The sequence below is a fragment of the Juglans microcarpa x Juglans regia genome, chromosome 2S (genome assembly GCF_004785595.1).
Source record: "Juglans microcarpa x Juglans regia isolate MS1-56 chromosome 2S, Jm3101_v1.0, whole genome shotgun sequence".
Taxonomy (NCBI): domain Eukaryota; kingdom Viridiplantae; phylum Streptophyta; class Magnoliopsida; order Fagales; family Juglandaceae; genus Juglans; species Juglans microcarpa x Juglans regia.
The window spans coordinates 4,022,560-4,050,480 of record NC_054597.1 but is presented as its reverse complement, the minus strand read 5'-3'; the positions used below and the strand labels follow the sequence as shown (position 1 = coordinate 4,050,480).

General features: G+C 35.9%; 2 protein-coding genes and 1 pseudogene across 4 annotated transcripts; 1 reads left to right on the top strand and 2 right to left on the bottom strand.

Annotated features, from left to right (window-relative positions):
- The first annotated feature begins 1,203 nt into the window (after window positions 1-1,203).
- Window positions 1,204-5,728, top strand: LOC121252177 (NAC domain-containing protein 86-like). Of its 2 annotated transcripts, XM_041151677.1 has the most exons (8): window positions 1,204-1,371; window positions 1,523-1,850; window positions 2,823-3,100; window positions 3,272-3,616; window positions 3,722-3,781; window positions 3,887-4,183; window positions 4,645-4,732; window positions 4,815-5,728. In XM_041151677.1, the coding sequence occupies exons 2-8, from the start codon at window positions 1,694-1,696 to the stop codon at window positions 5,528-5,530; spliced, it is 1,941 nt and encodes a 646-aa protein (XP_041007611.1). In that variant the 5' UTR covers window positions 1,204-1,371; window positions 1,523-1,693; the 3' UTR covers window positions 5,531-5,728. The 2 variants fall into 2 exon arrangements, with proteins under 2 accessions (XP_041007611.1, XP_041007610.1); XM_041151676.1 differs by having other exon boundaries at window positions 3,722-4,183.
- A 72-nt stretch (window positions 5,729-5,800) lies between these two features.
- Window positions 5,801-11,689, bottom strand: LOC121252254 (ALA-interacting subunit 1-like). Of its 2 annotated transcripts, none has more exons than XM_041151809.1 (8): window positions 11,519-11,689; window positions 8,917-9,004; window positions 8,736-8,826; window positions 8,525-8,641; window positions 8,319-8,389; window positions 7,715-8,015; window positions 7,299-7,588; window positions 5,801-6,650 (listed from the first exon to the last, which is right to left on the bottom strand). In XM_041151809.1, the coding sequence occupies exons 1-8, from the start codon at window positions 11,610-11,612 to the stop codon at window positions 6,599-6,601; spliced, it is 1,104 nt and encodes a 367-aa protein (XP_041007743.1). In that variant the 5' UTR covers window positions 11,613-11,689; the 3' UTR covers window positions 5,801-6,598. The 2 variants fall into 2 exon arrangements, with proteins under 2 accessions (XP_041007743.1, XP_041007744.1); XM_041151810.1 differs by having other exon boundaries at window positions 8,736-8,810; window positions 8,946-9,004; window positions 11,519-11,688.
- A 6,400-nt stretch (window positions 11,690-18,089) lies between these two features.
- LOC121252144 lies at window positions 18,090-27,249 on the bottom strand (annotated as a pseudogene).
- Window positions 27,250-27,921: the final 672 nt, after the last annotated feature.

Below are 27,921 nucleotides of genomic sequence, written 5' to 3'. Positions count from 1 at the left end.
GGTGGGCCCCGATACCTACGACCATTACCACCGCCAATTAAAGCTAAACAAATCATTCTAAAAAAAAAAAACTAAACAAAAGAAAAATACAAATAAAAAGTGGTTGAGATTTCTTTAAACTTCAAAATCTTAAATAAAAGAAGAATAAACTTATAAAATAAGTTAGTATTATTTTCGGTGCAAAATTTGTACATAACATTACATGGTTAATAAATATTATAAGGCCTACTATATATCTTTCTCACTTAAAATTTTTAAATCGAATACAAATCTAAAGAGAATTTGATCCAACTATGCTAATGGTCCTCTAAATTTTGGTAATTATCGTGTCAACTCGCGATTTGTTACGAGTTCAATTAAGGCAATGTGTCTCCGTTATTTTAATAATTTTTAGTACAGATCAAGATTCTTTAAATTTATAAATTTTTGTCTGAATTTTAAGGTAAGTGTGAGAAAAATAGACATATAAAATAATTTTCACAAAGTTTATTGTTGCTAGTATACTATCAATAAATATGTTTAAGCGACGACAAAAACGGTCACAATAGGTATAAAGTCTTCGTAAAAGATTATACAGTGAATTTCTCATCAGCATCTCCGAACTTGATGCTGGAATTCAACAACGAAATGACAAACGTCGCAATTAAGGTCCATTTGCAACGATTTCTTTTGTAACTAAATGAAAACCGTCGCAAAAGACCTATTTTTTTTAGTGACTATTATAAGAGTCAATTTACCTCTCTAGTCTCTATGTCCAACTTTTTACTCGATCAAGCTAGAATTAATGGCATGTCTCCGTGACTATATATGTGAAAGGGACATTCTTTAGATTGAGTTAGAAACGTCGTCAAAATTCGTTTTATTTTATTTTGTGTTATATGACTATATATATTTAGTATTATTCATCTGTATTAATAAATATATTAATTAAATGTCATCACGTCACGTGGATCCAAGAAAGGACAAGAACGAAGCATGGAATAATCCGCGGAGAGAGACAGATCAGAGAGTCAAGAAGAGGAGAGAAAGAAAGAGTTCTTTAGAAAAAAAACAACTGATCAGAGAGAGATATAAGCTATTAATTAATTAAGCTTCAGAAAAACGATAACAAGAATCGAGTTAATTATTTTTTATATGTCAAAAAACAAAAAAATTCAAAAGCAAGTTGGGAGGGGGGGATGGCAGCCTCCCCCATTTGCTTTTTCCTCTTTCTTTTTGTCCTCTTATCAACCCCAAGCAACACCCAGATTCCACTACTTCTCTCAATATCTCGGCTCCCTCTAGGCCTCGTTAGCTCCTTTTTTTTTCTCTCTCATCAACTTTGGGATCTTCTCGGCCTTCTTCTTCTTCTTCTTCTTCTGCCAATCGAAGGTCTAGCTCTCTCTGTTCATGATCTCGATTGGTGTGCGCGTTTATTAGTTATATTAATATATAATATATATATGCATGCGGAATTCATTAAGTTTTATTTTCCACGACTAATATTACAGGTTTTTTTTTTTTTTTTTTGTGTATGTGACAGTACTGGGGTTGTAGTACGTAGAGGAGTTGATTTTCAAGGGCTGGTCTCCTTGTTTTTGAATACGAGGCTGGTCATCCTTTTTCAGTTTATAGAATATAAAGTTGGTACAAGCTGCTAGCTAGAAGGAGTAATTCGAGAAGGTCAGGTGATCATCGTACGTAGAAACAATAAATGGCTCCAGTTTCATTTCCTCCTGGTTTTAGGTTCCACCCCACCGACGAGGAACTCGTTGCTTACTACCTCAAAAGAAAGATTAATGGCCGTGAGATTGAATTGGAGGTCATCCCTGAAGTTGATCTCTACAAATGTGAACCATGGGACTTGCCGGGTATATATTCTTTTGCATGTCGACCTAGCTAGCTGTACTGTCAAGCCAGTCCAGTAATTGATCCTTTTTAGTTTCTAATTTTCTCACTTTGATTTTCTATTTCATCATGAATTCTGTTTTTTTTTTTAAAGGGAAACATCTTGATATCATTATTCACGATGTAGTTCATATATATATGCCATTCCACAAAGTGATATATTTCCCATGCAGCTTGGTTTTCCCATGCCAAGTACTTGTAAAATATTTTCGCTATGATCCGGCCACCTTGGTTTAATTGAGCTTTAACATGATATATAATGTGCACATGATGAACTCTTCCCTCAGACAGGATTTGATTAATTTCTTTTTGGTTCATGTTTTTGCTTATTAAAAGAAGACTTGAAACTCATTAAAGTGCTTTATAATTAACATCATGTCAAAGATCTTATAATACTTTAACATAAAAATCTCATTCAACGTCCTTGATTTATTTACGTATTCATGTCAAATAGCTAGAAAAGGAAGTACTAATTGGGAAGATAAAGCATGCATATTGGTCCCCCCCACCTTTAGATCAGTTGTTGTGTACTTGAAGATTTGTAGTGAGAAATTGCGGGCGACCCAAGTCCAAAAAGAATAGGAAAAAGGAAGGAATGCATTCATGTCTGCAAGAAATTAGATGAGTTTCAAGCAGCTAGCTAGCATACTTTGACTAACTTGAGTATAATTCGGAACTCCGATCCGGCGGCCTCTTGTTTACAGAACGTCGTAAAAGATAAGAATATTTTTATGTATAACTAGCTAGCTTTAAGTTTTCACCAAGTTATTAGATCTTCATCAGTAGAATAGTTTTTTATTTTCTTCCATGTAAATTAATTTTAATTTCCACTTAACTGGAAAATAATTTTAATTAAGCCGATCGAATGACTTCCGTTATAGTTGCTCTATCTGATCTCTAGCTCTCTCTACATATATTTGAAAACGTTACTGCAGGCAAGTCATTATTGCCGAGCAAAGATCTGGAGTGGTATTTCTTTAGTCCACGGGATCGCAAGTATCCCAATGGATCAAGGACTAATCGGGCAACAAAAGCTGGATATTGGAAAGCCACAGGGAAGGATCGAAAAGTGAACTCTCAGATGCGTGCTGTGGGAATGAAGAAAACCCTAGTTTACTACCGAGGGAGAGCTCCTCACGGTGCTCGAACAGGTTGGGTTATGCATGAATACCGTCTGGACGAGAGAGAATGTGAAACTGCTTCAGGCTTGCAGGTACAAAACCTAGCTCTAGCTAGTAGCTTATATATATTGTATTTCCTCCTTTTTTGTCTTTTTTATTTTTTATTTTTTTTATTTCATATGCTCTCATCAAGTACTTTAACATCAATGACATCGAACTGCTGACCGAATTCGATCCTTTTTGTTAATAATATTTATTTCCAGGACGCATATGCGCTTTGTCGTGTGTTCAAGAAGAGTACAACTGGTCCCAAGATCGAAGAGCAGCAGTATCCTCCCATAACTACCAATCAACTCATGACTAGCGAACACTCATCAAGCATTAATGATCTATATTCCGAGGGAAGATGTGAAGATTTGGAGAGCTCCAATTATCCAATGCAATATGATTCCTGCTCGTCCAGCATGCTAACTGGGTCATCACAGCTTGATATCAGTACTGGAACAAGAACAGATGGGAAATGGATGCAGTTCTTATCCGAAGATGCATTTAACTTCACACCTCCACCACTTCCAAATTATGAAACCGTTTCTTACCCTCCATCAAAGGTAAACATTTCTAATATAAGACATGCATTTTGCTCATATATATGATATATCCTTATGAATTACTACCTATCATCATAAAATCCCGCACGGCATCTCACTTTGCAGGTTGATATAGCATTAGAGTGCGCGAGGTTGCAGCATCGATTCTCACTTCCTCCATTGGAGGTTAAGGATCGTGATCACTTCTCTCAAGCTGAATTCAGTGACTTCAGAATGTCACAGTCAATCCCCTTACACGAAAGTACTGCACATGAAACTGATATTTTGCAGGAAATCCTTTCTGTAGCTCAAGCTTCGCAGGAACTGATAAATCAATCCAACCTTCCGGACACATGGGGTGGAAATTATGCCCCTGATGATGATTTTTCTTTTCTGATTGACAGAGATACCCACAATCAAGCTGGTGACTTGAGTTTATATGAGAGATACATTGACAAGTCCTGGGAAGATTCAAGTACAATTAGGACAATACAGATTGGAGATCTGGATCATGAAGATCTTCAGAAAGAGAGGCTGGCTGCAGAGAACTTAAGATGGGTGGGAATGTCAAACAAAGATCTGAAGAAGGTACCTTTATATTTTATTTGATAGATATATGGAGGCAGCTTATAATTCACAATCAGCTGGTCATAAACCCAAGAGCATAGCCAAAATACATTCTTATTTTTTTTCTTTCTTATTATTTTTTAATGAACCTTTTCCTTAGCAAATTGATAAACTTATCACAAAAATAAACAACATATAAAAGTACGACTGGCTAGCAATTAGTAATAATTTGCTGACTATTGATCAAAAGCAAACAGAATATAATAGCCCTGCTTTTGCACTAGAATCCAAAATCATTTTGAATCATTGTTTTGTAACTGAAATATTTACTAGTTCTTTGCCACCATTAGACCCATAAAATGGTGCTTAACATAGAAGCCATTTTTTTTTTAATCTTAGCCAATATACATTAAGCCATGCATTTACATACATATACAACTGTATTTTGTGTTTATTTTTTGAAAAAAAAAAATTATGGACAGAGTCATGTTATGGAAGAACACAAGATTGTTCCAATAAACGATATTTCAAGCAGCTTCCGAAGAAGAGAAGAGAATGCTGAGTTTCAAGGTATCGAAATCATTGATGTTGCTTCTGATCTTCGATAGTCTTTTATACTCTGAACAAAACATTTTTTCTTTTTTAACTCCAGGAGAAAGCGGGGACAACAAACGCTGCAAGGAATTCAATGACACAGAGATAAACATGATCAGTCTCCAGCCACTTGAATTCATCAACGAGGATGCAGTACCAAATGAGAACTTGCAACTTGATGATGGAAACACGAGTCGTGAAGATTATTCAGGTTCTCCAAGCTTCGAGGTCATCGAGGAAGTAAGATTCAATCACGGAATGTTCATTTCAACTCGCCAGGTGGCCAAAACATTCTTTCACCAAACAGTGCCTTCGCAGACAGTTAAGATCCACCTAAACCCAGTGATGATGAGCAAGTTCTCAATTGAAAAGGCAGATAATTCCCAAATAGGATCAGATAATAAAGACTCTTTCTTTGGAAAGTTCAAGGCTGTCATCTGTATGGTCGCACTTTCTTTGGTGCACATATATCATGTTGGAGGATATATGGAGGAAGAGAAATTGATAGTGGATGGCTTTTCTGCAACTGGGAAAGTACTGAAAGGTTGCTCTAACTATATGAAATACAGAAATGTCAGAAAAAGATCACCTGCAAGATCAATTGAGGCGGATCATGATCATAGGAAGAATGAACATGAGGTTTCGGTGGTGATTAAAACGTCGGAAGGTGGGAATAGTTTGAGTGCTTTTTCCAAGAGTACAAAGATTTTCCTCACCGTTTCTTTGGCTCTTTGTACCGTCTGGGCTAACCGCATTATACATGCCAATGCTTGATTTCCTCTTTTTTCTTTTCTTTTTTCTACTTTACTTTCATTTTCTAACGATAGTTTGCTAATTAATTATTTGAGTGGGCATAAGTCAGCCTTCTCCACATATTGTAGGCATGACGTACGTCTCATTATACTACTTGTACTCTATATATTATTGACTCAAAATGATTAATTTGATGATTATATTATTATTATTATTATTTGTTTTTAATAGAATTGTATGTATGTGTCCGCTTACACATACACGATATATAGAGAGATACAGACTAGCTAGCCAACATATGATTTCCTTCATTAGAACGAATGAGTGCCCGACAGTCTTTGACCAAATGTTGACCTGCAATGGAGAAAAATTATGAGTACTTTTATTGCTGAGAACAGGCAGTAGATCTTAGGGACGTGACGGACGTCAACCATTCGATCCAGCCATTATTAAAAGAGATTAGATAAAGTAAGTAAAATCAAGTTCAACAGCGCGCTACCATGCATGCATGACCATTGTTTTGAACTTATTCTGCTTTTCTCACAAACCAAAGCTTATGGAGATCATGCAATATAAGAATTCACAACTCAACTCTTGGCAAGTACTTTCCCAATGCCATTCTTCTTCTTTTTCTCGACTGACTGCAAAACTTGAGAAGTTTATTTGTTTCCCTCACGTATTTGTGTATAAATTTTTTCCTTTCGAACCCCATCTTCACGGTCTCTCAACCTCAGTAGGTATTAGCAGATCTTATGGAAGCTTTATTTCATACAGGAAATTACACAACAACATATTTTAGCAAATTAAAGAGCTGAAGAATGTCTATCAATCATCCACAAACTATATGCATTGCAGGAGCCTGTAAGTCTCACTTGTTCTGTGAAAAATATAAGGGGTTACAACCAACATGAACCTAGCACCAAATTAGAACAATGCCCCTGCTTCTTAGAAAAGAAGATTATTGATAGCAGCAGAGCTCTATGTACTATACATTTAAGTTATAATGCTTCAGAACATAAATAAGGCTCGGCCTGGTAAGAATGTGACACAGAAATTTGCACATGAGAGGCAGGGCATATCTTAAAAGGTTTAATTCACCTGTCCTCTGTTCCAAGACAAATAGGATGGATCCCCAAGAGGCCTGCATGGAAATCATTCGCAATGTAAGAGACATATTACGAATGGCCAAGACTTCAACATCAGTTACCTTTCATACAATTATCAGTATCTGAACCGGTACCGCAATTTAAATTTTTAATTGAAGAAATATGAGTTTGACATTGACTAGATTACGAATTGCACAGAGCAAGTAGCCATATTCAAGTTATGGGTCTTGGAAAAGATTGGTTCAAATCCAACCTAAATAAGGACTGTCAAGCATCCAAAAATAAAAAAATGGCAGGATGAACACTTTATGAGAAGTGAGAACCATCTGAATTTTAAGACATGTTATCTTGTTTGTGGGACCCATCGCGTGTTGGAACCTAGATCTTGGTGGGAACCATCACGTGTTTAAAGAAATTGATGATTCCAATATCGATGCCACCCCCCCAAGTCCAGTGAAGTGCAGAGGCACAGAGTGTCAATATGGATTGAGAAATATCAAAAGTCCATCAACACTGAGTGGACAATGGCAACATTTGGGAGGAGGAATTTAACCATGTGAACAACAGCCTACAGAAATCTGAACGCCAGTTCTAACTACAGATAACTCAATTGTACAAAACTAAATCAGAATGTTCCTAGCAAAAAAGGTGAACAAATTATAGCAAGAGAAAAAGTCACTCACCTTGGCATGATCACGTACAAAAATATGAAGCTAATTGCTAAGAACAAGCACAGTCCACCAACAGTAAGATATGCTACACCCAGGAAATCATTTTTGCCGCCAATCCAGCTCGTGGTTGAAAGAACCAGACTCTTCTTACCACCAAAACTATAGATGTTGTAATTGTTCTGTATTACTACAGTTATTTCATCATTAGCTTCAAGATCTGTCTCTATTTTCCCATATAGTTTTCTGAAAGTTGGCAGGGCCGCAGTTCGCATCCAAACAATAAGATCCTCTTGTTCACTCAACTGGTAAATGCAAAACCATTAAAAAAATTACTTCTCAAAACAAAAAAGGCATATAAAAAGAAGGGACAAAGGACGAAGGGGCATGTAAAGATGCAACAAGCTAGGAAGTAGAGAAAGATATATTACAGGTATGCTCGCATTTAGTTTGGCACCCCCAATCAAACCTCCACTCTGAAAATTTTTTGGATAAACATCAGAGCCAAATTTATGCTCCCGGTCACTTTTCCATGCTATGTTCTTTTTGCTGACCTCTAGCATCTTGTTTTTTACTGAAAATCCGTATGTGTCATTAAATAAACTCCAAGCAATGAGGCCACAAGGAACAATTGGATAATTATTTCCCCCGACGGCTTCAGGTTTGCAGGAACTTGTATCACGCTCACTGGCCCTGCTCCGCAATTGTTTATCGCTTCTACTCTTAACATATCTGAAAATAATACAGCACACCCCGATAAATTCCAAAATATTTCAGAAAAAAAATGCCAGCAAAGTATGGGTGCATGATGATAATTTTGTGGAAAAAAACTGACAGATTGCAATCATCAGATCTTGATGTCCCAAGGTATTATGAACCTTGCAATTTGCTAACAGATTAACAATGCAGGAGCCAGACATCTTCAATAAATAAGAAAGAACTAGGTATATCCACTCCATCCCTCCGCATTCTTACCAAGATGAAAAACTAAGGGGATAACTTTTTTTTCTAGATTTACAAGTACTTTTAACATACCTACGATGATTCTGATAGAAGTTATCAAGTTGATAATAGATATAGACAGGACTTTTCATTTGCTTTGGAACCTGAAAATTTTCAAATTAATGCCAATTTTAGAAGTAGATATTATCAAGCTGGAAAGCAAAAGGATGTAATATGTAAAGGAAAACCAAAGCCTAAGCGACATCAAACACATCAGAGCCGATGGAATTGGGACTGACAATCAATCTCTTCATGCATGTCTTGTTAGTTTCACTATTTTGAATATATGCAAGCTTATTGTACGTATAATTATGAGGGACGCAATCCCCATCATAGCGGTCCACAATTTCCACAACCTGCATTTCAAAGAAAGTGTAGTTTTCCCTGTTCAATATCAATCCATTACTAACAATATAGACACGAGAAGTTAAAAGGGCGAAAATGCTTTACCCATTCTGATGCAAATAAGGAAGCAAAGCCAATGGGAATGAAGATAATGCCAACAACAATAAAAGTTGTAATGACCTGAAACCAAAAATTACTTTAAAGGAAAAAGCAGATAAGAGAAGATAATGACCAAGTGCAGTAGAATCTGAATTTGAATATAAAACCTCCAGTATATTATAATTACATGTGTAAGTAAAACTCAAGATGATATACCCATCCTGGTGTTAAAATTGGTTTGCACGCAGGAAGCTCTTGTTGCGTAAACCTAGAATCTGCAATAGAGAAAAGAACAGATTTATCGCCATAAGAGAACATCCTTGTCTATAATGATATCGTAAAAATAAATTTTTTTGGCTTGCAATTCGACCAATGTTTAAAAGTTTTAGCTTTGAAATGCATGATTAACTTTCCATTGAAATGCAATTCTCTGCAAAATGTAGCATCTGAAATTTTGACAGTGCATGGATGTGATACCCCATTCTGATAAGTGACGGTAGGTGTAAAGAATGGAAACTTGTCTTTTTTGGAGGATCATTGGGTGGGAGAGGAACCACTGTGTGATCAACAAGAGATTACGGACCTCCCTTATCTTACGTTGGTGGAGTGCAAAACAGGGGAGGGGTGGAATGTTGAGCTTTTCCAGTGGTTGGTTGGTATGGAGAAAACGGATGTTGCTTGAGAAACTAGGCGCTTAAAAATGGGAGATGATGTTCTAATCTGGACACTGAAAGTGGATGGAAAGTTTACAACTCAGAGTGCCTGGGATTGCCTGTGAATTCATGCACCTCACGTACAATGGACGGAATGGATTTGGCACCCTTCCCTTCCAAAACAAATGTCGGTTCTGATGTGGAAAGCCTTGCATGGCTGCTTAACTGTGGATGACAAACTTCGTCGAGTTGGTATTAATCTTGTCTCAAAGTGTGACTGTTGTTCTTTGGGTGCTTATGAAGATCAGAACCATATTCCTGCTATGGGTGACTTTGCTACACAAATTTGGAGATGGTGTTGTTCTCAATTAGGAATGTCGTCTTTGTTAGGAAGATCGTAGAAAGAAAAGGTAGAATGCTGGTTTCAACGTGCAAAAATATCCTCTTGCAGAGGGCAGCTCCTTGGTATCCTTCTAGTTATTGTTACTTGGCGATTATGGTAGAGAAGATGCAAAGCTCGAATGAGGCACTCAAGAATCAATTGAAACAGTATGGCTCTCTATTAAGTATTGGTTGTCCTGGGTGGGTTCAAAAAACGAAAGGCCAAGAAAAGTTCAGTAAAAAGGATGAGGAGATATTGCAGGCTTTAAATCTTCCTATCCCACAGACTACAAAGAAAACAGGGAAAATTATGAAGTGGGAGAGACCACAAAAGGGATGGTGTAAACTAAATGTGGATGGTTGTTCTTTGGGAAACCCGGGTGCGTCAGGTGCAGGGGGAGTCATAAGGGATCACGCTGGAGATGTGAGATTGGGTTTCTCTTTCCCTATTGGACATTGTACTAACAACTATGCTGAGGCAATGGGTTTGAATCATGGATTGAGGTATGCCCGAAATATGGGTTTTGATGCCATTGAGATTGAAATGGATTCCAAATTGATTACTGGTTGGGTCAGTAATAGGAGATGCGGTTTGTGGTACCTGGAGGATTTTTGGGAGGAGATTATAAGCTCTCTTGATGATATCCGGATTACATGTAACCATATTTACAGAGAGTGTAACGTTGCTGCCGATAGCCTGGTGAAGCTTGGTGCTAAAGGTAGAACAATCATATCTTACTCCATTTCGGACCTTCCAAGGGAGACTAGAGGCTTTATAAGACTGGATAAAGGAGGCTTGCCGTATATGAGGAGAAAGTAGATGCAGGTTTACACGGTTTTTAGTTTTTTTTTTTCTTCTTTGTCAGTTTGTTAATAAGTGGGGTGTTTTTTCTATGTTTATAGTTTATGGTTTGATGCTTGGGTGTATTTTTTATATGAATTTGTAACTCTAAATGTCAGGTTGTAACTATGGTATTCCTTCATCAAAAGTGAGGGTTTTTTTAATAAATTTGGGATTCTATCCTCTTCTCCAAAAAAAAAAAAGTATAGGATCTCATATTGCTTGAGAATGAGAAGTTCTTGCTCTTTATAATATTCTAATGAGGCTTCAATTGTATCATTGACTAGTCTTCTTGGAATATAGGTTATGTGGTTTGAGCTTTCCATTTGGACGTTAAAAATGATATCAGAGTCTATTCTAAATAGAAATGTGAAACTTGAACTGTGCGACCTCCAACAGACTAGCCTGACTAGAATGTCAGGAATATAAGAGGAGAGATTGTGATACCCCATTCTGATAAGTTAGGGTAGGTGGTATATGAGATCCTACATTTCTTGGGAAGGAAAAATCATTGTTCTTTATAAGCCTTCAACGAGACTCCAATTGTATCATTAACTAGTCTTTTTAAAATATAAGCCACGTGATTTGAGTCATCCATTAGTACGTTAGAATGGAGTAGCTACAAAGGCAAAAATAGAATATACAGAGGTCACATTCTTGATTAGGTTATATGAAGAAAGGTGGATTTCAGTACATAGTCAAGAAACAGACAAATGAACACGTATAAAAACCCATAAAGAAAAATGTGCTTAAAGAAATGCCAATGGAGCCATAGAAAATTTGAAACTTGTAAAATATTGAACACCCAAAATCACATTGAAAAAATCACATTGATGGACGACATGCATTCTAATGAAAGAAAACAGGAGAAAGATTTTAGAATGAAATAGAAAAGAAGAAAAGCCATTACTCACATTTGGGTTTCTTGGAATTCTTCTTGGAAGAAGAGGATGAATCGAACGTCCCATCTTTAGCTCCTCCCGAGCTCGTGGCTCCTTTGGCAGCCATCTCCACCAAAACAGAGATAGAAGAGAGGAGAAGAAGGAAATGTGGCGTAGAAATAATGGAAAAGTTTTTAAAACGCGGTGATTGAGATATCTTTTTTTATTTTTATTTTTTTTGAAGATATCAAAATTCAAAGGTAGTTAAATGGTTGTTTTAATTTTCTTTAAGAATCAACGATACATATATCATCACACAGTATTTATTTTTTTCTGTTAAATTACTCGAATTCTTCTAATTATTATCTATAAATCACATATTTAGTAAAAATAAAAATAAAAATATTATGTGAGATGTACAATATAGAGATAATGAATAAAATTTATATATATATATATATATATGTATATATAATATTATTATATTATATATAGTGAGTGGAGTTTTCTTTTTCTTGTTCTGTTCTTACATTCACGAAGAACGGCAGTTGAGGTTGCAAGGAGAAAGAACGGTTAAAGGCTGTTTTATGGGAACAAAAATTATGTAGGTCTATGTAGTTTTTATTTTATTTTTATCCATCAGGTTTAAAATCCAAGAAATATGCTTTTGGGATTTGTTACGTGTAATAAATAGGTTTAATTGTTGGAAAATGCTAATTTGTCCGGTAAGTTTAATCGCTAATGCATTTTAATTTTATTTAGGTATCTAAAAAATAATTTAAAAAATAATGAGGAATGAACTAGCGATCATGTCAAATGATAAGAGCCGAAAAACCGACTAACATGATCCTTAATTTTTTTCTTTAAAAAGAAAAAAAGCACGATATTATAATTTTATGGGTTTAATTCTCTTTGACTAATTCCATTCAACATGTATTCAAAATGTTAAATTATTACATTTCTAGCTTCTTAAAATTATAACTAATCACACCCTAAAATGCTTATCCATCCCTTTATTTTTTTTTTTTATCATTCTTCGTTTTGAAAAAAAAATGCTAAAATAATTATTTATGTTGGATAAAATAAATTGCCGTTCTTCAGATTATTTTTTATTTATTATTGTTTCTTTCATTCTCTCTTTTTTCGCATGATTTCTATTAAAGTATTAGTAAAAAAAAATGAATGAAATCTCTAATTAAAATATAAAATAGTAAAAAAGACGTTTTTCTTCAAAATTTCAAAGAATCTTAATTTTATCCTATTTTTTTTCCTTCTCGAGTCTCTTTCAGTTAGGAGTGTAATCGGTTCAGTCCGAGGTGGTTATGGATCGAAAATTTTGATCCATCATTTTTGTCGGACTGGACTATTAGCTATTAGTCCAGTCGGTCTATTTGGTCCATGAACATTTTTTTCCTCTTTTTTCTTTTTTGGACAAAAAAATTAATACAAAAATTAATTAAATTATTAAAATGAAAATTAAGTGATCTCTTTAATATTTTGTATATGGTTAATGAATATAAAATAATTTCATTGTATATATTAGGGGTGGGCAGCGAGGCAGCTCCGCCCCCGGTCAACGGGGCGGAGCCCCCCTTCCGTCAGATGCGGGGGGCGGGTGGCCCCGCCCGCATCTGACCCCCATGGCGGGGGCGGGATAGGGGCAACCCCTGCCCCATTAATACCCCGCCCCGCCCTACTATCCACTTTATATATATATATATAAAAATAATAATAACCCAGGCATGAAACGACGTCGTTTCATGCCTGGGTTGTTTTTTTTTTATATACCCATGAGGAAATGGCGTCGTTTCCTCAATGTTTAGAATCCCCTCCCCCCTCGGTGACTCCCTCCCTCCTAGTCACACACACACACACACACACACACACTCTCTCTCTCTCTCTCTCTCTCTCTCTCTCAGCGTCTCGCAGCAGTAGCTCCGTCGCTCAAACCTCACTCGCTGCTTTCTCTGTGGTCCGTCGCTCGCCTTCGCCGTTGCCTTCCATCAGTCATAATTCATCTCCGTCGCCGAGACGCGAAGGTAAGACCGTAAGAAACCCATCTCCTATAATTTATTGTGTAATTTATTTTATGAAATGGAGATTGGAGGAAGGATGGGGTGTAATCAGAGATGCAGGATGAGATTTTGTGAATTGTATACTGTGGAGACTTGATTGTGCATGTGGTTCACTTGATTTGTGTGTTGACTGTTGAGTGTTCTTGTGTGAAATGTGAATCTGTCGTGGACTCGTGATTGGTTTATTTTTTTCAATTTTTTGTAAATACCTTAAAATAATTTAGGGGTTTCAAGGAATGAAGGTTCCAAACTTCCAAGCCGAAACCCTAAATTAATTTAGGGTATCGAAATACCCTAAAATAAATGCACACCATATATTCCTAATTGATATATACCAATAAAATTATTTTTGTATTGTTACTTATGTTTATAATTCCCTTTTGTATTGTGTATATAGTACAATATATATTGTGAAACAAATATCTAAAAATATTTTATTATTATAATTTATAACACTAGTTCACCAGCTCCTTTAAAATGATTTTCTGGATCCACCACTAGATGGGATATACCCAAAAAATACCAATTTCTACACAGTCCACATTTTACTTAATAAGACAGCAATGTGCAATCACAAATACCTCATGAAGAAAGGGACCATCAAACCCACCATTCATTTTCAACCATTTACAGCATTTGGGCTATACTATAGAGGCTTTGATTTGCACGCAGAATTGGATCAAGGGAACTCCAATTCATGTTCCGGATGTTCTTGAGTATGAGGAGGTTGACGTCGAGGAGGAGGGTGGTGATCAGCCTAGATCTAGTATTTATTTTAATTTCATTTTCTAATTTCGTATTAATTTATTTATTTTCATTTAATTGGTATTCATTAATTTAATTTCAAATTTTATTGTTATAGTGATACATGAGACGACGTCTACGGCTACCTCCGATGCAGTATGACTTTATATTGGATCCACCATTGCCATGGTTTGCACAATTTTTCATTTATTTGTTTTTTTTATTTATAATTTTATATCATATTTTAGTATCTAATTATTTTGCTTGTTTTTATTTTAACTTTCATATTCTCAATATACAATTATACATATGCTCAATCCTAATGACCGATCTATGCTCATCTGCCTCATCTTCATCTCAAATTCCAATTGCCCAATCCCAATCTCATCTCAAAATGTACTTTAATATTTTGTATTTTAATTTTTTTTATTTTTGTTTCATTTTATAACTTTATAATTCTAATTTGTTTTATTTGTAACTTATTAATATTTCAACTTTTAAGGTTGTATAACTTATTAACGTTTATGATCTTGATTTTCAATCTCACAGCAGTCGACACAATTCATTACTCAGTGAATTCACCCCTCCACAGTCCACAGCGCCACGCCGCCATCCCAAATTGATCAAATTGAAAAGTTATGAGTTATAATTGTTAATTTACAATTAAGTGTAATGTTGCTACAATTTGTAATATTTAATATTTTTAGATGAGTTTGTAATAGTTTAAGTTTATTAGTTCTCTTAGAGTCTTAATTTGTATAATTGTAAATTGTAGTTTGTAATAACTTAGTAGTTAATAGTTGAAATTTAATATATAGTTCTATCTATATATAAATATACCCAAAAATAAATTCTGGGCCCAAAAAAAGCCTAGAAAAATGTATTGGGCCTAAGGCCCATTAGGGGGGGCGGACGGATTGGGGTGCACCCCCGCCCCCGTTGAACGGACGGGGTACCCCGCCCCGTACTGGCGAGGGCGGGGTACGGGGAAAAAAAAAGAACCCCCGCCCATGCGGGGGGGGGGGGGGGGGGCAGGGGAGGAGTGTCCCCGCCCCGTAGGGGGCGGGTAGCACCCCTAGTATATATGGTCAATGGTGATCCATTAAATAAAAATTACACAATTAATTTATATAACTACAATATAAAATAATTTTTAATATTTAATATTTAAATATATATACATACATTATGTCAATCTTGATCCGATCCGGTCGAAAAAAACCACATTCCGAGACTGACCAAAAAGACTGGTCAGTTTTACTGATTCGAATTGTTTATCTTACACCCCTACTTGCCACTTACTTCCTCTTCTTCTTCTTTTCATCTCCGGTCAAGTCTCCCTTTCTTATTCATCTCCTTTTCTCCTTCTCCTCTTCCTCCTCACATTCTTTCCAGATTTCTTCTTATAAACCCATGATCTTAGGTCACTCGAACTGATTGTGATTGAAAGATCTATGGCCATAGCTGTCAGTCTCTACAAACTACAACCCACGACCACGTGGGTTACAGAAGCCCACGACCATGGCTTGGTCGTGGCCCACGGTACCTCTCATCTCTACCTCTTCCCATTTCCATAGAAAGTGGGTAGGAGACTTTGGTCGGGCAAAGGGCGGGCGGTGGGTTGAAAAGTTTGCCCATTTGTGGCTTAGGGCGACGAGGGAGAGTGGCACCCTTAGCCCTTACCCTAGCATGGTTAGTGGTCAAACGTTCATTTGGGATGACTAAATGGGTTTTGATTTCATTTTAAGATAAGAAATGATATTTGCAGTCGTGGAGTATGCAAATGCTACGTAATTTTTTTATAAAGAGTAAATAAATACGGGATCTACATTAAAAGAAACTAATATTTTAATAATATACTCTACTTTTTTCAAAAAGATTGCATAGTACTTGCGCACTCTATAACTATATCTAGTATGACTAGAGGTGTAACCGGTCCTATCCGGTCCAGTTTTGGACAAAATCTAGGACCGAACCGGTATGTACCGGTTTTGTATTTTCCAAAACCGATTACACACCAGTTGCTCTCCTAAACCGGTACTTCCGAATTTACCGGTTTCCGGTCAGGTCCGGTTTTCCAGTTTTTTTAAAATGTAAGTTTCACAATTTGTCATTAAAAATTTGTTTATAAAAAAAAAAAAAAAACTAATTTAAAAAAAAATCTGTTTTATACTTTTATTAATATATTAGACTATATAATAGTATTAATATTAAACTATTGGTATAAATAAGTTATATATTAGTATTAGCTATAAACTATATATTTAATATTAGTATTAGTTATAAACTTTTAGTGATTTAGTATTAACATTTTATATAATAATTTATAAATTGTAATAAGAAATTATTTCATATATGAATATATATAATTATATATATTATATATAAAAATTTCACATAAAAATTTATAATTATACATAATATATAAAACTTATATATATAATATTTTGTATAAAACTTATATATACAATAACACAAATATTATTTTTTATCAACCGGTCCGGTCCGGTCCGGTCCGTTTTGAAAAATTCTACAACCAGAACCGGCCGGTTTTCACATTCTAAAAACCGGTCCTGGACCGGACCGGTTCAAAACCGAGAAAACCGATCTGGTCCGGACCGATTTTTCGATTTGGATTTACACCCCTAAAGTCTGTATGACTATTTTAGGATTGACTTGGAAATCATATTTTTTATCAATAGTTTTCATCTGCACCCACCTCCGAATGCCCCCAAAAAAATTACATTTTCAAATGCAACCCTCTTTCAACCTAGCTTCATGTATAATTACTATTTTTTTCCGTTTTCTACCGATAACTTGGACACAACTTGTGAAAAATATAGATTTGGTCACAATATTAATGTGATAAATTTTAAGTGACTATATTTAAATTATTAATATGAAAACTACTTAAGATATATACTTTTATTATGTATAACTAGAAAAATTAGTATCAGTTTTTTTAATTAAAAATGGTAAAATCAAAATAAGAAGTATAATTCATTTTATAAATAATAATTAACTGCGTTTCATAGGTATGGAAATTGATCCCAATATATTTTAACACACGAAATCCGTTTCTCCATTTATCAATCAGTACACAATAACTGTTTAAAAAAAAATCATACACAATAACTTATTATGCATAAATGTGAAGGAAACATTAAATAGCGGAACTTCAGGAAGACATGAGAGGGAACAGTCGAACACCATTGTTAGAACTTTAGTCTCCGAAAAACCTGAAAACAAGTTAATAATTAACTTGAATTATTATGTAAATGGCTTAGCACAAAATCGAAAACGAGTGGGAGTACGCAGCATTTACCTTTGCAGTCAGCATTGTGTCCGCTTGATGTTATATACCGTAGTGGAGTGTGTAAACGAAGCGTAATCATTTTGAAAAATAATGAAGTCTATTATTAAAAAATTAATTTTTTTTTTTTATATGGGTCTCGTATTTACTCATTTTTTTCAAAGAGATTGTGTGGCGTTTGTGCTCTCCACGATTGTAAATATCACGTAAATTCTAAATTTATCTTATTTTTCAAAAAAGAATACGTAAGATTTACACACTCTAAAACTATATATATCATTTCTTTTCAAAATATCTCAATTGTGAATTAACAATAAGAGAATCAAGACGGTACACCTTCTATTGAAAGAATGACTGTATTGTGAATATGACCTCTTATAAATCAAATTGACAAAGCTTTCACTAAAATTTTGTTGAGTAACTTGCCTTTTTGAGGGCTGTAGTTTGACATTTGGCTTTGGCTCTGCTTCCGCTAAATCTTTATAGGCACCTTCTTCGCCTGTAAAAATTAATGCCAAGTAAGGAATATGAACCAAATCCTGAAACTTATCACGTGAAATAGCCAAGCAATATAAGGTATCAGCAGCATAAAAAACATACCAAATTCCTGAATTGGAGATTATACAACATTTGGATGTATCTTTGCTTTGCCTGTTTCTGCTCTTTGTTCAAATGTCTCCAGAAACTATAAATGCTCGCCATATTCAACACCTTGTTTGCATATATCTTCCAGGTATAGCTATAGAGAGATCAATTTCAAAGTCCATATATGAAAAATGGTGCCTATCTGCAAGTGGATGACTGAAAATGATACATTTGAATGAAAATAGTGAGAAGTACTTTGGTTACCATTCATTTATGCGCTGCAAACCTGCTGCAGAAAACTTGCTCCAATATGTTGCATCCACATTGCACTTTTCAAAGAAATCAGCAATTTTGTTACTTGACTCATCCCCGTTGGTGGGATTGATATGGAACCCTGAGACCCCATCAACGATTATTTCTGCAGGGCCTCCTTGATTGGTTGCAAATGTGGGCAATCCACAGTTCATTGCTTCGATGACTGTTAGGCCAAATGCTTCATACAATGCAGGTTGCACAAATGCTCCATTCGTGTCAGCAACACAGCGATAGAGTTCTCCATGGCGTTGCCTATCAGTTTGTGCTGCAATCCATCTCATCTGACCCTTCAGTTCGTATTTTTCTATCAATGAGTGCATCTTTTTTATTTCAGATATTTCTTCTCTATCCTTTGATTTTGAAGGATTAAAGAAGGCCCCGACCACAACAAGGTTAACCAAATTTCTAAGCCGCTTGTGTTGAATAATAAACTTAAATAAAGTTGTTTTTTAGTATATTTATGAACTAAAGTCTAGGTTCATCTTGAAAGAAGTAATTCATGTATTTGGAGATTCATGTATTTAGAGATTCATGTATTTGAGATATTCATGTACTTGGGTATTTGTGTACTAGGGAAGTTCATGTATTAGAGTAAATGCTAGGTGAATCTACAAGCCTATAAATACCCATGTATGCATTGGCACAAAGCAAGCCACTTGAGAAGTAATTCACTTAGAAAAATTTCAGAAATAGTCTCTCCTCTCTCCCTCTAGAATAGAATATCAGTTTTTCTCCTCCAACAAACTGGTATCAGAGCGCCAGTCTTTTCTAGATCCTGAAGATGGCCAACTCAACGTTTCCGTTTCAATTTCCGCATTTGACAAAGAAGAATTATGAGAATTAGTGCATTCGAATGAGGGTTTTGCTTGGATCTCAAGATGCATGGGAGATCGTAGAGAAAGGTTATGAGGAGCCTAGAGATGAAGCTTCGTTGAGTCCTAATCAAAAGGAGGCTCTGCAAAAGTTGCAGAAGAATGACCAACAAGCTCTCACGCTCATCCATCAATGTTTGGATGAAGCAATGTTCGAGAAAGTAGCCAATGCCACTACTTCCAAGCAAGCATGGGAGATCTTACAAAACTCCTATCAAGGAGTTGATAAAGTGAAGAAGATACGGCTCCAAACGCTACGAGGTGAGTTCGAAGTCCTCCGTATGCAAGAATCTGAGACGATTGCAGATTATTTTTCAAAATTGTTGGCCATTGTGAATCAAATGAGGAGATATGGAGAAAAGCTGAAGGATGTCCGGGTGGTTGAGAAGATTCTTCGCTCGTTGCATTCAAAGTTCGATTATATTGTGGTGGCTATCGAAGAGTCAAAAGACTTGGAGACGATGACGGTTGATCAACTCATGGGATCTCTTCAAGCTCACGAAGAGAGACTCAAGAAGAAGAAGGAAGAACCTATTGAGCAGGTTCTCGCCACAAAGCTCTCTGTAAAAGAGAAGGAAGGAGAGCATGATAGAAGTCAACGAGGAAGAGGACGCGGACATGGACCAGGAAGAGGAAGAAGAGGAAGAGGACGAGGAAGAGGCGGACAAAGCAATCAAAACACCAACCATGAAGAAAGAGGTCAATCCTCAAGAGGTCGTGGAAGAGGAAATTACTCAAGGCAGAATGGGAGACAATATGATAAGTCTAAAATCAAATGCTACAATTGTCAAAAGTATGGCCACTATGCTTCAGAATGCTGGAGTTCTCCTAGCAATGCTGAAGAAAAGGCGAATCACGTTGAAAATGAAGAAGCGGAGCTCACTTTGCTACTAGCTTACAAAGGAGAAGAAACTAACAAATCGAATTTGTGGTATCTTGATAATGTGTCAAGCAATCATATGTGCGGAGACAAAAGCAAGTTTGTAGAGCTTGACGAATCGGTGAGCGGGAACGTCACTTTTGGAGATATGTCAAAAGTTCCCATCAAAGGGAAATGTACGATTCTAATTCGGTTAAAAAATGGGAGCCATCAATTTATGTCAAATGTTTATTATGTTCCAAGTATGAAAAGTAACATTTTGAGTTTGGGGCAACTCTTGGAAAAGGACTATGAGATTGAAATGAAAAATCGTAGTCTTTTTCTAAGAGATGACAAGAAGAATTTGATTGCTAAATTGTCCATGACAAGCAACAGGATGTTTTTGCTTGATATTCAAACTGATGTGGCTAAGTGCCTCAAAGCTTGTGTGAAAGATACGTCTTGGCTTTGGCATTTGAGGCTTGGGCATGTGAATTTTGGTGGATTGAAGTTGTTGGCTCAAAAGGAGATGGTGAAAGGCTTGCCACCTATTGATCAATCTGATCAACTTTGCGAAGAGTGTCTTGTTGGCAAACAATTCCGAAAGAGCTTTTCAAAAGAATCATTTACAGGAGCAAGTGAGCCGCTCCAACTTGTTTATACGGATGTTTGTGGACCGATCAAGCCTTCTTCATTTGGTAAAAATCGATACTTCCTCCTCTTTATTGATGACTTCAGTAGAAAAACATGGGTATATTTTTTGAAAGAAAAATCTGAAGTGTTTGGTGTTTTTAAAAAATTCAAAGCACTTGTTGAAAAACAAAGTGGTTATGAGATTAAGGCTTTGAGATCAGATAGAGGGGGTGAGTTTACATCTAATGAATTTAATGAGTTTTGTGAAGCACATGGGATTCGTCGGGCTTTGACAGTTCCTAGATCACCTCAACAAAATGGGGTGGTTGAAAGAAAGAACAGAACGATTCTCAATATGGCTCGAAGCATGTTGAAGACGAAGATGATGCCTAAAGAGTTTTGGGCGGAAGCGGTTGATTGTGCTGTTTACTTATCAAACCATTGTCCTACAAGAAGTGTAGAGAACTCAACTCCCCAAGAAGCATGGAGTGGAAGAAAGCCAAGTGTTTCCCATTTGAAAGTTTTCGGAAGTATTGGCTATGTGCATGTGCCCGATGAAGAAAGATCCAAGCTTAATGATAAAAGCAAGAAGCACATCTTCATCGGCTATGATCAAAGATCCAAAGGCTACAAGCTTTATAATCCAAGCACTAAGAAGATGGTCATTAGTAGAGATGTGAAATTTGACGAAGAAGGTTCGTGGGATTGGAGTGATGAAGAAAATGAAAGATATGATTTCTTTCCCTTCCCTGAAGATGAAGATCAAGGAAATGATGTACAAGAACTCACGACACCTCCTCAATCACCAACAATTCCTAGTACTCCTTCATCATCTTCTTATGAAGGAAGTTCTAGTGAAAGGCAATCCCGAATGAGAAGTCTTCAAGATCTTTATGAGGTAACGGAGAATTTAAGTGATGATTTAACTCTTTTTTGTCACTTTGCCGATTGTGAATCAATAGGTTTTGAAGAAGCGGTACAAGAGAAAATGTGGAGAATCGCCATGGATGAGGAGATCAAATCAATCAAGAAGAATGATACTTGGGAATTGGCGACTTTACCAGAGGGACAAAAGCCCATTGGTGTGAAGTGGGTTTTCAAAGTAAAGAAGAATGCAAAGGGAGAAGTAGAAAGATTCAAGGCGAGATTGATGGCCAAAGGATATAGCCAACGTCCCGGTATTGATTATGGAGAAGTCTTTGCCCCTGTTGCACGATTAGAGACGATTCGGATTATTATTTCTCTTGCAGCTCAAAAGAAGTGGAGGATTTATCAAATGGATGTCAAATCGGCTTTTCTGAATGGAATCCTTGAGGAAGAAGTTTATGTAGAGCAACCTATGGGTTATGTGGTCAAAGGGCAAGAAGATAAAGTGCTAAAGTTAAAGAAAGCCTTATATGGCTTAAAACAAGCGCCAAGGGTATGGAATAGTCGAATTGACAAATATTTTTAGGAAAATGGATTCGCCAAGTGCCCGCATGAATATGCACTCTGTGCTAAGGTGCGTGAAAATGGAGACATTTTGCTTGTTTGCATATATGTTGATGATTTAATTTTTACTGGAAGCAATTCAAGCATGTTTGGAGAATTTAAGAAAGCTATGACAAGAGAATTTGAAATGACCGATATTGGTCTTATGTCTTATTATTTTGGCATTGAGATCAAACAAATGGAGGATGAAATTTTTATCTCTCAAGAAGGTTTTGCAAAGGAAATTCTCAAAAGATTCAAGATGGAAGATAGTCAATCCGTGAACACCCCAGTTGAATGTGGAGCGAAATTGTCCAAGCATGAAGAATGAGAGAAGGTAGACCCCACAATATTCAAGAGTCTTGTTGGAAGTTTGAGATACTTGACTTGCACAAGACCCGATATACTTTATGGAGTTGGACTTGTTAGCCGATATATGGAGTCACCAAGCACAATGCATTTCAAAGCGGCTAAGAGGATTCTACGTTATCTAAAAGGTACTATTGATTATGCACTTCTTTATTCATTTTCTAATGAATTTAAGCTTGTGGGGTATAGTGATAGTGATTGGGCCGGAGATTTGGATGATCGGAAGAGCACTACTGGTTTTGTGTTTTATTTGGAAAATGCGGCATTTACTTGGAGTTTTAAGAAACAACCAATTATAACGCTCTCCACATGTGAAGCTGAATATGTTGCTGCAACATCTTGTGTTTGTCATGCAATTTGGCTGAGAAGGTTATTGAAGGAACTACTCATGCCACAAGAGGATGCCACAGAGATTTTTATTGATAACAAGTCGGCACTTGCATTGGCGAAAAATCCGGTCTTTCATGATAGAAGCAAGCATATTGATACAAGATTTCATTCTCTTCGAGAATGCATTGTCAAAAATGAAGTACAAGTCAAATTTGTGAAGACTCATGATCAAGTTGCAGATATTTTTACGAAGTCTCTCAAGTATGATACTTTTAACAAGTTGCGGATGCTACTCGGAGTTACCAAGAATTAAGTTTAAAGGCGGGTGTTGAATAATAAACTTAAATAAAGTTGTTTTTTAGTATATTCATGAACTAAAGTCTAGGTTCATCTTGAAAGAAGTAATTCATGTATTTGGAGATTCATGTATTTAGAGATTCATGTATTTGAGATATTCATGTACTTGGGTATTTGTGTACTAGGGAAGTTCATGTATTAGAGTAAATGCTAGGTGAATCTACAAGCCTATAAATACCCATGTATGCATTGGCACAAAGCAAGCCACTTGAGAAGTAATTCACTTAGAAAAATTTCAGAAATAGTCTCTCCCTCTCCCTCTCCCTCTAGAATAGAATATCAGTTTTTCTCCTCCAACAGCTTGTTCTTCCCATACCACTCTGTTAATCCAGTTAGGTTCTTCACAGCATCAAACCTTGCCATCGAGAAGATGATAGGTTTCATCCTGTCTTCTAGATATCCCCTATTTCCAAATGGAAGTTTAAAAAGAAGAAGAAATAAATTATGTAATTTAGGCAAATTTAACTTCAATACTCACATGTATTCATTGTTTTCCTCTTTGCTGTACAGTAATTCTTCAATGGCAGGGTGAAATATCGTGAGCCGTCTTTGTTTCTCTGTGTGAGGAAAGTAGAGAGATTGATCAGCCCCTGGTGCAACAATGTTGAATTTTGGATCAAAGATGTTGATGCCTGAAACAACTCTACAAAGCCCTGGGAGCGTAAATGCAGCATGGCTTTCATACTGCCCAGGTCTGTCTTTACTGCAAGAAGTCAACCAAATTCATAAGAAACATCGGAAAGATTATCTCGCACCATTCTCAAAACTCGTGCTCTTAGATAAAGCCATACAAATCTTACTTTTTTCAGAAGCCTATATTTTAGGTTCCAAGTTATATTGAATATGTGCATCTTTGTTGGGTAATTGTCTAACCTTCCTGCAATTTCCTGGTACGTGCTAGCTATGATGAAATCCGACGCATTCATTGCAATTGTATCAGCAATGAATTGGCATGAGAAGTGATACCTAGGGTCGAATTCCTTTCATTTGACATCAGAGTTTTCGTATTTGGTCTTCTCTAAAGCATGCGCAATAGTACCCTGATTTTCAATTGACAAATTAGTAAATATGAACATATAAACTCTATAGCAGCATTAAATGGTGATGGAAAAGCACCTGTGTTATCCCAAGTTTACTAGCCATTAGAGATGCAACTAAATTCCCATCAGTGTAATTTCCAATGATAAGATCTGGCTTCCCTTCCATGAAGTTAAGGATCTTGGCTGTAGCATCCTGTCGATATTAAAAAGACCCCAACCAATTGATTAGGGAAAAAAAAAAAAAAAAGAAAAAAAAAAAAGAGAAAAAAGTCATTGTAGTAAGTCTAGAATCATGGATTCAAAGAGGGATGGAATACGTGCCTGAGTGAACTTCTCAATATACGGATAAATGTCAAAACGAGAAACCCAATGGGGGAAGACCGTGTCTCCTGTCTGAAAAGGCACCCGAAGAATGTTGGAATGCTTGGTGCCAATGACTGCTTCGAGTTCCTGGTTACACTTGGTTCCTTGTGCCTCGGGTATGAGTCGTGTAACCTGTCATTATCAATTACATCGTTACATAATATTTGCTTCCAAACTTAAACCTTCGTTGTTGGGAAATTGTTCCTGCTGTTCATGAAACTCACCACAAGAATTTGAGGCTTCACACTAAGCCCCTACTGCTTAATTCTAAGGAGTAATTCTTCTTCGAGAGCTTTCACTTGATCCAGAATGTAAACTACCTGTTTAGGAAAATACCAACTTGCTAATTAGTGTGAATTACTACATGAAGACTGGTTTTCTGTAATGTCAAATCAAAACCTTGTACCTGCCCTCCTGTTTCCGGCAGCCCTACGACATCTGCTTGGCCAAAGTATCCTTGAGCAGAAAAAATAACAATATTGAATGTCGTAGGAATTTTGCTGAATAACTTCTCCATATGAAATGGATCGGGTGCTTGGAGCACTTCTGAGAATGTTCTCACTGTCTCCTTTACTCTTTGTGCTGTATCTCCCCACCCTTTCTCGAAGCCCCATTCCTTAAATCTGTGTAAGCATTCATTAGATTCACATTTTCATCTTCAAAATTTAATAAGAAGTACATATGTTTCATAAATCCAAAACTGTAACTCCACGTTAGATTAGCTATTGAATTCATCAAAATAATAATATAATATTATTTTGTTAATAATAATATTTTTAATTTATTTTTTTTATATTTTACAATTACACTAACTATATGTTAATTAATAATTTAATTTGATACTTAAATTATTATTTTCCAACTTAAATATATTGTAGCTCAAAATTAGGAAACAATAATTTAAATAAATAAAATAATAATTATAGAGTGTGAATAGTGAATCTTTAAATTTAAAGATGAAGAGAAATATACTGTAGCTAAAAACTTGACATTTGAGTATATAATGAATCTAATGTCAGGATTTTAAAGTTAAAATCATCAAATTTTGAAGAACGGTGCTAGTGCTTTAAGAACCGTATGCCAAGCCTGAATTCAAATCTCTGTGAAAAAGCACGTCAGATTAAAGAAAAAGAAGACAAAAACAAAGCATTATTTTAAATATTAATTTAGTTAAGTAAATAAAATAATACGTTATCAAGTATCGTTTTCCAGATTCTGCTAAAAAATATAGCATTAGATGGATAACCTTATCTCAAAATTTTCAAGTGGAGTGTCCTTGGGAAGTGCTGACACGAACACTTCAGCTGCTATTAGCACCATCTGAAGCTTTGAAGCAGTATTGAGTTTGTCATTTATCATAAGTTTCTGCAAATTTAGAATTACTACTATAAGCATTTAGAACCAGCCCTTTTTTTTTTCAAGTGAATCAAATCCAGCCTTTTTTGCATACTTCCCCTTGATGATCGAGTCTTAGTAAGTAGTCCACAAGAGGTTGTGCATTCTCCACTCTCCAGCTAAGCTTTGAAGTCGTGAACTTTGCAACAAAATTGTGCCCATTTCCAATTGAAGAAGGCAGTGTTAAGTGGGGAATAGTGAAGTCAAGTGCTGCAAAATCTAGTTCCAGAGCATTTTCATCCTTTGCCCTGAAATGAAAAACAAACTTATGATACACACTTTGAGCCACAATTTGAGATGAAATACTGGTTAAGTTAGAAAAACGTACGTGATATAGATCAACTAGATTATGGGGATGAATAACAAACTACTTGCATTTGGTTTTGCAAACTCAATCCAAAATTCAGCTTGTGGCATTATGAAGAGAAGGATAACAGCCAACTTGTTTAAAATATTTTTTGTTAGCATAGAACTCAGCTGGTGCTTACATCAAGCAAACAATTAGAACCAGAAGAAGAGAAAGGACATACCATTCTTCATCATAGATCATTTCTTTAAGCTTTAAATAGTCTGGAGCAGTGATGGCCTCAACGGATAAATCATCAGAGCTGACTTTGACAAATTCTGAAAATCCAGGATTTGGTCTTATGGCAAAGGCAACATGCGGTGGTATGACAACAGCTTCCTGCATATCTCAAATGTATGGCATATAACATCAATAAATCCATCATATTTTTGGGTCTCACGTATGTTAGCAACGGAATCTAAATGTTAATGAAAAATAAGATTAACCTGCGTGAAACTCAGTATGTAGCCAATCAAGCTCTCCAAGACCCTAGTTATTTCCATTTTGTCATCTATGACTTGAGCCATTTCATCCATTAAATGGTCAATTCTCATTGTCCTTCTTCCCTTTCCAACGTACTTAGCAAAGCACTTCTTCATATGGTATCTACTCTGCCTCAAGGCACCTAGCATGTTATCGGCTATCGACTCTGAGCGCTTTAAGGTTGCTGCAGAAGCCATTTGAAAACAAGTTTCAGAAGTCAGACTTAAGGTTTCTGAACTTGTTCAAAGCTTGGTGTCTAGGAGTCCTGCATTTATAGGGCTACAAAGGTTACTAAAATTTCGATTCATGGCTAACTTTTTTTTTTTCGTCTTTGGAGCTTGCTTTGGGTTTTGTCAATGTTTGGGATTCTAACCACAAAATGAACCTGTGGAGAGTTCATTGCTGGACAAAGAAGAAAGATAAAGAATATTTCTCATTGGAGGGAGGGACGATAAGAAAAGAAAAGAATTTAGCTATGGGAGCATTAGTAGTGGACTCAATAAAATTTGGCCAAAATTTAGTTAGAGAATTCACTTCTATAAATTTAGCTAGCCATTTTTCAACAATACCAAATAATAGACTCTCCAAATCTATCACTATTCTATTAAAATATTGATTTTGCCATTTTCATTTATTTTAATTTTAATTGTAGTTTGAATAATTATTTGTTATTAAAAAAGTACACATTAATTTTCTAACGTTGATATTAGATTTTAAAAGAAACAATTGACATCAACTAATAATAATATTGCAGCACTAGAACTTGAAGCACTCCAACATGATGATGTCACGTCATTGAAATGATGACTGATGAAGACTAGTTGTCTTCTATGGTTAAGTTTGGGATTTGGGCGATTTGTGCTTTTGAGACAAAGATAAATTTTTTG

Excerpts from the sequence above, each read along its gene's own strand:
- LOC121252177 (XM_041151676.1), top strand. The coding sequence starts at position 1,694 with ATGGCTCCAGTTTCATTTCCTCCTGGTTTTAGGTTCCACCCCACCGAC. Across the intron at positions 3,101-3,271 it reads AAACTGCTTCAGGCTTGCAG|GACGCATATGCGCTTTGTCG; the intron begins GTACAAAACCTA and ends ATTTATTTCCAG. Across the intron at positions 3,617-3,721 it reads TTTCTTACCCTCCATCAAAG|GTTGATATAGCATTAGAGTG; the intron begins GTAAACATTTCT and ends CTCACTTTGCAG.
- LOC121252254 (XM_041151809.1), bottom strand. The coding sequence starts at position 11,612 with ATGGCTGCCAAAGGAGCCACGAGCTCGGGAGGAGCTAAAGATGGGACG. Across the intron at positions 8,827-8,916 it reads CTTGAGTTTTACTTACACAT|TAATTTTTGGTTTCAGGTCA; the intron begins GTAATTATAATA and ends TTTCCTTTAAAG. Across the intron at positions 8,642-8,735 it reads CCTTATTTGCATCAGAATGG|GTTGTGGAAATTGTGGACCG; the intron begins GTAAAGCATTTT and ends TTTGAAATGCAG.